Source organism: Fulmarus glacialis, unplaced genomic scaffold (assembly GCF_000690835.1).
Source record: "Fulmarus glacialis isolate BGI_N327 unplaced genomic scaffold, ASM69083v1 scaffold41327, whole genome shotgun sequence".
Taxonomy (NCBI): Eukaryota; Metazoa; Chordata; class Aves; order Procellariiformes; family Procellariidae; genus Fulmarus; species Fulmarus glacialis.
In genome coordinates, this window is record NW_009222073.1 from 4752 (window position 1) to 15456 (window position 10705).

At 37.6% G+C, this 10705-nt stretch overlaps 1 protein-coding gene across 1 annotated transcript; it reads right to left on the bottom strand.

The window, feature by feature from the left end:
- Positions 1-351: 351 nt before the first annotated feature.
- FXN (frataxin) lies at positions 352-9192 on the bottom strand (the record flags this gene model as incomplete). The annotated part of the gene is made up of 4 exons (XM_009581329.1): positions 352-505; positions 3867-3964; positions 7489-7609; positions 9104-9192. Coding segments are annotated over 4 exons (462 nt in total), but the record flags the coding sequence as incomplete, so codon positions are not given.
- Positions 9193-10705: the final 1513 nt, after the last annotated feature.

Genomic DNA, 10705 nt, shown 5'->3' on the forward strand with positions numbered 1-10705 from the left:
CCAAAAGTTGTTTAGCATTTGTGCGCTGGTCAGAAGTCACCAGGTGGGTCAGTCCTTACATCCAAACAAGACTACAGGCAGTAAGAATTCATGACTGACTTCTGCAGTAAGAAAGAAATGCGTGACAGGAAGGGCGACCTCAACCATCTATACCACATGGACACAGATTCAAGCAGTGACATAGAAATCCAAAGACTGAGCATTAGAGAAAAATATATTATTTTCATTTTTGTTGCACAACATAGTGATGTCAAGAAAAACAGCAACAGACTTAAGCTCAGGTACTTCAGAAACCAAGGAAGGGCTTGGCTTGTGTTTAAAGTCTTTAAACTTCCATGAGGTAGAATATCATCAAGTATCTTCTTTCCCAGAATATATTAAGCAGGACAAATCCAATTTAGTTTTTAACGCTGTTGAAAATTCTTTTGATAGTAGTTCATGAAGGGATACTCTGTCATGAGAATACACCCAATTCCGTCCAGTCCAGTCATAGCGCTTGGGCCCACTAGAAAACAAAACACACACTGTGTAAGTACAGCTTATTCGTGGGGAGCTGCTGGAAACCTGTATTTATAATGTACCCCAGAAAGTGCCAGGAAAAGGAAACAGACAGCGTGGAGAAGGACTGGTGGGCAGTCTGGGGAAATGCAGCAGAAAAGGCCAGATCTGCCAGGAACTGCTGAGCTATCCAGCAGATATCTGAAAGGTGACAAAATATATCAGTCACTCCCAGCGGACACAAGCTCCCTCCTTCCCTTCTTGCTTTTTTCCCCGATTTCGTCCCTTACCCCCTTCTTCCCTCACCCGTATAATTTTCTGGCACACAAATATTACAAGGGATATTTGTGTAGTGCTGAATTAATGCTATTGGTTAGTTCTTGCAGCAGTCACATGCAGATATTCTAAGCACAGCAGAACACAGATCACCATTCTCACTTTCTTTTTAGATGCAACAAAAGAATTTACCAGCTGAAAGCAAATATATCGGCATGCGGGAGATTTATATTTAAGATGCTATTTTCCTCTGTGCTATCATATAGTTGTTGGCTTGATCTTTCAGGCCTACATTAAGTATCAAGAAAGAAACTTGAACACCCGGGTTCCATTCCAGACTTTTCTATCCACCCAGTTCTCCACATCTGAAACAGGAGAATGATTGAAAGGCACTCACTACTGTTAACATCAGCTAGAGAAACTAAGAAAAGAGAAAGGAATGAAACGGTCATCTGGGATAAACAGACAAACCATCAGTTTTATCCTTGAACTCGTAGGACAAAAAGCCTTGGAACTCAGACACCCACAAGGTCTGCTAGAAAACAGACTATCCTCTATATACACAAGAACTATCTGCAGGTTTTCTACAAACATAAACATTAATCTGAACCTTGAATATCCTGAATTACTTGCAAAATTCAAGTGAAGAACTTTCGAACCACTAACCAAACTATGAGAAGTCACAAATGCAAACACAGATCAAAGGCACGTCCACTGAAATCTCACTTGCTCTATGTGAAATGGTAACTATTTGGAATCGAGATTATGTGCTCCAATTACTTTACTACGCATTTCTCACTTCTTCATCTTTGCAGCGCAAGCGTATGTTTATACCGTCCTGCACCTAGAGAATGACAGAATGGGATGCAGCCATTCATGAAAATCAGGCTAAGACAGGCCATTTAATAACAATGACCAAAAAAAAAAGAAATGTGTCAGTTATTTGAACTGGTTTTAAATGTTATATAGTAAATATCAGTCATATGGTTAGCATATGAAACACCTCCATAGTTCTCTGAATCTCCAAAATGCTGTACAAATGTGATTTTTTTTCATTTAAATTAATAATTTAAGCAAGGATCTTGTGAATTCTATAAAATGCCTACAAGTTAAATATAGACTAAATATATTTCTCATGGAAAGTCTGCATACATTTTTAAACAGTGAAAGAGAAGAATTAAAATATCACATTACAGTATTATTAAGAGATGCTGTATAAGGTTGAAAAGTCTTTTCAGTCAAAGGAGCTACATGAAATTACTGCAATCACACTGCTGGCAGTTGCACGCACCCCCTCACCCTCTTTTTTTAAACTGTCAACCAAGTAAAGCTTTACAAACACAAGCTTAAGTTCATTTTGGTGTACAGATGCATGATAGCAAACAGAAGGTCAAAAAAATTCAAGAAAACGTGTCTCTCACATCTTAAGAATTTGTCTCCCTCGGGATATGTTCTTAAAGACTGACGATTCTACATTTACTGTACAAATTTCCCAAACATAACATTCAATGCAAGTGATCACTGGCAGTAACATTTGCTTCCTTCACTGCCTAGTATATTATACTTAAGAAATATGTCACTCCAGATCATATAGTATTTGCTGGAGTTGCTTTTCAGAAGTTAGGAAGTAAGTGAACATGTAGCATCGTATTTCAGGAAATACCACTGTTTACCATAATACCAGTTAAGGAAGCACAAAACTTAATGTTTGTAGGTGAATCATTTTTCATCACAGATGATTTCAATCACAGAATTTTCAAGTTTATCTCTTTCCTTGTGTATTTTTATTCACTACTGGAAGCAATCAAAAAAAAAAAAAGGAAAGTTTAACATTTTTTTCACAAATTCTATATTCTGGAGCATGTATGTCTTGGCTCATCTAGAGTTGGTTCCAAACAGATAGGAATTCTCTGAATTTTGGTTTTCATAAATAGGTGAAACCTTTGTGTCAGTGACACAAAAATCGTATAGTCATCTTAAGCAAAATCAAGGTTCAGAAATTATATTTGTTGCAAAATATATGGAATGAATAAATTGTGACACACAGCCTGCATCTGTCTAAACAAAAAGATTTGTTAGCTTGCTAGGCCTGTGCCTTAGCAAGTCATGTACCTGTTAAGTAAATTATTGAATTAATAAAAGGATTCTAGGATAGGAGAGGAGTTAGTAGAAAAAAATTACTAACCTAGTATGCTGTGCACCAGCCAGTACTAAGTACACTAAAGAAAAGTTAGAATTTTCTTTAAGTAAATTTTATGTCTATTAAAATTGTTTCTTTTAAAATCTTAAATTCCATTGTGCCCTTTTTTTCCCCCGACACAAACCCTACTACAGAATTCTACTACTACATTCTTTCTGAACAACATTCAAGAGGTACACCTGCATAGTTACTGGGAGTGCTCATTCCGTCCAGGTAGCTGGTTCCTTCATCAGTAACACTGACCAACTCCCTCAGTTCTTTCCCCGGGGATAGTGGCAGAGAATACAAATTTTTTGGGGAGACAGTTACAACATTTTCCCACATATCTGGCTGCCTTCCCTGCTGAAACCAACCAGAAAACCTGGAATGGATCAAACCACAGCATTAGAGAAGGCAGAGGGAACAGCTAGCCAAGGCTCCCGTAAAGTGCAGATGCTTGACAAAAACAACCAGTGGGAGAGCACATAAACATATAAAGCAGGAAATCCCACAAGCTTGAAGGGGAAGGAGCCACCCTGTTTAAACACAAAGAGAGGTTTAGATCATAACATCATCATCACTCTTTTTCCAACAGAAGCTTTGGGTTTTTTTTAATCATGGCTGTTTATTTTTTCTATGAGCAGGCTATATTCCTGTAGACAGTGGTTTTGGACCAGAACAGGTATGAAAATTCTGTATTAATTTAGGTACGTCAGCATACTGCACTGTGCCTCAAACCTCTATAATAAATTACTATCGAACATCTAGATTATATCATGTTTTGAGAATATACTGAGTAAAAGGGTTACTTATGAAAAGGATATTACATAGTCCGTGCCGTGCTATAAAAAACGGAGAAGTACGTTTCCACCCAGACTGCAGACATTACATAACTAACTTACACATAACTTACCTAGTGGGTGAGGACAGCCAAATCTGCCGGTTTGGTGTTTGCTTATTGATTACATATGTTCCCATGTCTCCACCTAATTTAACTGTTAGAACTCCACTCTTAGAACACAAAGAAAGTAAGTGAGAAATTAAAAATTTGCATCCTGTTACTCAACAAGAATTACATCATCTGGAGTAGATAAACAGAAACTTAAATATCTGTATCACATTCCCAACTATTTCTCAAATAATTATAGCTTAGAAGAATGATCATTAGGTATCAAAAACTTGTGTTAATACCTAGGACAACCTGCATATCTTTGAGTCCGATCTAGACTTTAAACCTTCTGGTCAGAGCTTGATTTAGTGTGTTTTCACCATTCACAATGGCACTACTTAAATAATACTCTTGAGCTTTGACCTGTCATCTTGAAAGGACTACTAGTTCATTTTGCAACCATTAAAACATCATCCAGTAACAACTTTTTCTATTCATGAACAATGCAGAACTGGTGTGGTTCAAAGTCAAGAAGCTTTATGTGTCATTGCTAGATTCCCGAGCCATGCAATTTTACCTTACTTTTCTTAAGTAACTGCAACTGTTTCCCAGTGAATAAACACAATTCTTTCTCCAGTAATTCTAATGAAGTGCCTAGATCCTGAATCATACCTCAAAAATGTTCCACTTCTAAGCACCACGAGGTCTGGTTTTAGTTGTGCCAACTTTAGACCATTATCCTACGAAACACTTATTTTACCTTTTTTACTCACATTTCTTACTGACAACATGATTCACATTTCTCTGACATTTTCACAAGTGCATTTGAAAAGCATACATAACTCTGACAAAAATATTTCTGTCCTTACTTTAAAAGAACAACACTATTTGGACTAGAGTTAACCTACAGAGGATCTGAATTATGCTAATAAAAAAGGGTATCTCTACAGAATACAGTTTGATGATTCAGGTAATAGGTTAATCATCTTTAATCTACAGTTTCCCAAATCCTTCATGCCCTATAGCACAATAAAACTTCTTTAAGAAATCATACTTTTCATGCTTTTGTCAGAAGATACTACTAGAGCTACTATCGTTGCTAGGGCTATTTGCGATGTATAAACAATTACTGTGGGGAAAAAAATACTTTCATTTATGAGTACCTACTGCCTGCAAACTTACTCTGTAGCACAGGCAGCAGCTTAAAGCTTCCTTACCCTACAAAGTAACTCAGCATTACTGGTTTCTGACACATCTCAAGGCTCATCAGCCATAAAATAATACTCTCAAGGTCTGATTTTTTTACCTTAGTTTCCATGCTGTTTCGGTGCTTGATTAAGGGATTTATAGCTGTGATCAATAAAATAAAAATAAAAGGCTCCTCTGGTTAATACTGCTATGAGGTTGTCCATTAATTGGATATTGGTTTAATGCAAAGAAGGTCAAGAACAAGCTACTTCTCTGATTGTCAGAATTCAAACTTTTCTGTATCTCAGCAGTCTTAGATCTCTAAAGATACAGCAGAGTAAGAGCAGGTTGGGGAATTAGGTCTGAATAGCAATATAAAGGTTTCACTATTCTTCTATGGGCTCTTTAGTGCTATATTAAGTATTCAGCATGATGTTATGCTGCATGCTACAGAAACACTGTAAGTAAATAGGTTTCCAAAGAGTTAACAAAAAAATTGTACTATTGCTTATGTTGTGTGTCAGCTGTTGGAGAGTGTTGTTGCTCTGTTGTTGCAAATTAAATAAAGGTTAACTTCTAATGCTGTGTTTAAAACATTTTCCCATACATTTTACAATACTTTTGAAATACTAGAAAATACAACTTCAGTTTTCAAGAACTTGAATTGTAAGATATTTTTACCATATTTTAAGGAATAGTACTGTATGTGTTTTGTAATAATGGATGAATGTTTGTTAGCTCCTGGTAACAAGAATATTCTTTGAAAGAGATTTTTTTCCCTGGACACGAAGATATAAATTGCATGAAGAAATCAAGTTCATAACAATTCACAGGCATAACAGATCTTTATCACGTTCGCCACCTTGTGGCTTGCTATAGCACTAGCCTTGTTTGGAATTTGGTAAACTTGGGACTATTCAACCTTTCGCTCTTAACAGAAACGATAACGTATTATTATGTCATCATATAGTCTATGCAACCAAGGGGTACTGGTAAAAATTAAGACCAATGTAAAAATAATTCCTTTTAAGCCTCACAGTGAGTCAATGTCAAACACAATCCACTCTACAGTGGCTGGAGATAAAATTCTGACATAAGATGACTCATCACCTTTATGTAATGAAGAATAATAAGAATAATAAGAATATTAAAGAGGTAAATTATAATAATTTTTGTGCTACGCTCTTTTAATCAGGCTAGTAGGCGCTGATATGCTAGAACATACTGAATAGTAATGGTTAAACAATTCTTTGCTTTTCACCAGAAAAGCAATTAGCTGTAATATTAACTACAGACTTAATTAAACCAACAAATAGTGTTTGCCAAGGGCAATAACAGAATCTAACTAACAATACGTTATTTTCTATCCTAGCTATAAGAAATAAAGAATGAACATTATGATGACAAAGTTACACAGGAGCAAGTCTGAAAACTACAGGGGTTTGGTTGTTGGTGGTGGGTTTGGTTTTGTTTTGTTTTGTTTTGTTTTTCCACAGTGCAACCCAAACCATCTGCTTCAATGTCCCTGAGCATAAAATCTTAACCTGACGGGGCTAGTAGAAAGCAACCTCCGTGTGGTAAGACATGAAGAGGGAGCAGCAGTTATGTTATGTGACCTCAAAAAAATGCAATAGTGGAAAACCTGTGTTGCAGACGGCAGTGTAGCGAGAAACTGCACTCTCCAAGTCATGGAGAGGGCTGTACATACAAACCACTTCAGGAATTGTATATAAAACTATTAAACGCCCTATACAAATAGAATGGACATTTTTAACCTGAGTCTGTCACTCCTGTAAACGAACTTGAGTGGCTGACCTTTAAAGGCTCCAATTATCAGCCACCCAATGCCTCTCATGACAGTAGCCACCTCCCCATGTATGCTCTGGTCTCACTTTTGCAACCACCTATGCAAACATTGCATCCTCTTCTTCATTGCTTCTCTCCACCACAGGCTGTCATCAGTAAAGCGAGGACAAACGTACTCTACTTGGTCAAGATAAATGCTGCTTCTCGGTATTCAGAGCAATCGAAGAAACTGCTCTACCAATTACATGTGATGTACGTGTACTATGCCACATAGGCCTGTCCTAGTATTCACCGGGAGGGAAGTGACTGCTGATGCCAGAGGTCTATGTGTTTACAAAAATTTATAGACCACTGTGAAATCAGAAACTAGTTTCTGTCTCCTCTTGTGCTCATTTATTATTCTGTATTATGTCTTTCTCTATACACTAAACATTTTAAATCCTCAAGTCATACAATAGCATGTGTTACTTTTTACCAGAATAGTTGCTCCAGTCAGTATAATCGTGCATATATTAATAATAAAGCTTTAAAAACTCACTGTATTTCAAGTGTTGGCACTAAGGTGACTAATTTGAAATTCTCCTTCAAAGTAAAAAAAAAAAAAAAAAAAATCTACAATAATTACAGTGGTAATAGAATGTTTAAAACATACCCCTAAAGAGACATCATAATCTTCTGGGGTAAAAGGCTTATCTGTCAGGTCCTCAAAGAAATCTGCTAAGGAGTCCAGTGTTTCTTCAGCCAGTTTTTCGTAAGTGGTCTCATCTAAAAAGCTACAAATGACATAATTAGGAGGAAAAACATGGAAGACAGTATTTTCCCCTATAATAAGAACATACCAAGACCATGACCTTGGAGAAAACAGTAACCATGAAATGATCATATAAAACAAGTGGTCATTTTTCTTAAGGTAATGTAGGTAACAATACACCTTATAAATGGAGGTGAAATTTTGAAATTTTGGTAGTAGAGATCTCTTAACTGAGGAATATGTACTTCTTTCCTTAGATATACTGAGCCCTGTGTACTAAGAGAACAGAGTTAAATTTCAAAATAAGGCATTTTCATAAAAGGACTTTGTGCAAGAATTACTTAGTTTTGAACTCTACAAATAAGAGACAAGCATCTCCTGTTTAGAAGCATATGTCATTTGACTCTAAGCAACTCGCTGTAGCTATAAGCAGTTTAGAAACATCAGTATCACATGCCATGTCTACGTACAGCATTTGGGTTCTCAGCTGGAATTACCAACACAGCCTGATAATTAGACGTTATTTAAAATGTGCTTATGAACTAATACATACAATTACCTTCTTCTTCCGAAAGTCTCAAAGCACCCTTGTAGCCATTAAGCAAGGCTTACAGCGCTTGTGAGACTGCTTCTGTTATCCTCTTTAAATAAGTCGAAAACGTTAGTGGGAACAAAGTCTAGATCAGTTTAATTACTGAATGTATTAAATCATGTAAGTTTTTCCATTCATATCAGTGTCAACTTTTAACTGAGCATGTAGGTGGGTGTCTCTAACAACAGACAATTCAATTAAATCATTTCAGTTTTTGCTAATGGGTATGGCGATACAACAGTCACTACGAACTATGGTGACTCAGTATCTTTCAGTTGATGATATAGACCATAATGTTTTTTAAAAGTTTCTTGCTAGCCAGTTACTGAAATATACTTTATGCCACTTATGTGAGGGACATCACAGAAACACCTAAGGGCGTGGAGAACGGAAAGCCTTAGGATTAGGCAGGATTCATGTACTGGTTCAGGGTGCAGTTCAGGTACTTAATGGGAAGAGCCATTTTAGCTATCTCCTTCATTGGGCCTCCAACTGCTGCATCAGAAGGGGAGAAGTCTCTGTCAGGTACTGTGTCACACCCTCTCAGCACATGCAGAAATTTCACCTACCCTGACATATTTGAAATGGTGCCAGACAGCTAGGTACATGAATTATTTCCTAAGCAACTTCACCTAAAATGCTTTTCACTGAAACAGCACTTCTCCTTTACAACATCATATCAACATTACACTAGTTTGATAGTCTTACCATGTCTAGAAATTATTTCAAAATGCAGAGACGATATTTTCATACAGAATCACAGAATCATTAAGGTTGGAAAAGACCTCTAAGATCATTGACTCCAACCATCAACTCAACACCACCATGCCCACTAAACCATGTCCCTAAGCGCCTCATCTACACGTCTTTTACATACTTCCAGGTATGACGACTCAATTTTGAACATTTCAAAATAAAATTTACCTTGCGTCATTCAGAGTTCCTGCATTTCTTAAATTCATTAATCGAACAATCTTGCCTTTCACCTCTGAAGCATATTGTAATTGCTGTTGAAAGTAAGCGTAAGTAAAATGGAATTAAAAGTTAAAACATGAAGAATTATAAATTACATATTTGTCACATAAATTAAGTAGATCCTTGAAGACCTTTCCACCCCCCCCAAGTAAAATACTCATATTCTATATCACAGAGCTAATATGCAAAGAATTATGCAGCTTTAGTCCCTGGATGACTCAGGCATCTAGAATATCCTTGTCTTCTGATACAAACAAATTAAAAAAAAAAGAATTTTATTCACAGAATAGTGAACTAGGAAAGAGAAGAGCTGTTTCTTTTTCTATTGCTCTACCAGAGAGTTACTGAGCAACTTCAGACAACTGGCTTAGGCCAAGATTTTCACAAGTATCATTCAGATGCTACATTATTAACAACTTGTGTCCCTCTGTTAAAAGCCACGAATATATTGAACTGAAATAAACAGAAGCCCTTGAATCCTCCTTACTTACAAAAGAGCTAAAATCACACCTCACATTCCAGATCTCTTCTGTAAAACAAGCTGTTTCATTTCTAATTTCTCTTCTGTTTAAAGTTGTATCAACATGCTGGCAATATAAGACAAGGGAATAAAATGGGCAACCCCTCTGAGGGGAAGCAATACATCAACATGGATAAAAAGAAAGTTGATCCCCTATTGTAACACACTAAGAAGCACTTATGCTATCCACCAAGAAAGAAAGATAGCATGCTTGCTATTTTCTTCTTAACCTGGGTATGAAGGTATATACTTTTAGATGAATGATAAGATAGCATTCTTGATTGCTTTTTGTGTACCTGCGCAAGATTTTGAAAACCAACAGAGTGAGTTGAAAAGCAAATGACATTCAAAAAGGAACTATGACAACCCCTCTTCAAGCACACACAAGAGCAAAACACAAAAACATATCTCTCCATATGGTCTGACATCTATCCTCAAGCATTACAGATGAACTGGTCTGTTAGTCCAAAGCCATGACACGGACATAAAGGACCGAGAACAGCTAACTCCTTGTACCATCACAATGATATAGCTTGACAAAATACACACTGATGCCTACATGTTTTTGACTGTACCCTTTACCATTCCTTTAACACGCACTTAGGATCAAAAGCTACAAGACCACAAATACGTTCAGATTCTGGCCAGACTGAGAGGCTGTACCTCCGTTAGTGTGCCCATACTCAATTTATGACTTGAGGCGGCCAACACGGTGCTAGCATACAGTTGGTATCACGCCTCCACGTACCAAACCCAGTACTAAGGGTGGCTAACATGCATCTTCTGCAACTGGAAAAGGACAGCAAACAAGTACATAGCTTTGGAGTACAGCAAAGGCTGGGCTCCCCGCTGGGCAGCCCTCGCTGCTGCCGTTCCTATCGCGCAGCACGGCTGTACTCTCAAGGGCTGGGAACCACCGAGGCCACCGGCCCAACGCTTCCGCGCTCCTGTGCTGCCCAGGGGCGGAAGACCGAGGCACGCCCCGGCGAGGACAGCTGCCACCCGGGCGCGCTCAGCCCTCGCACCGCGCT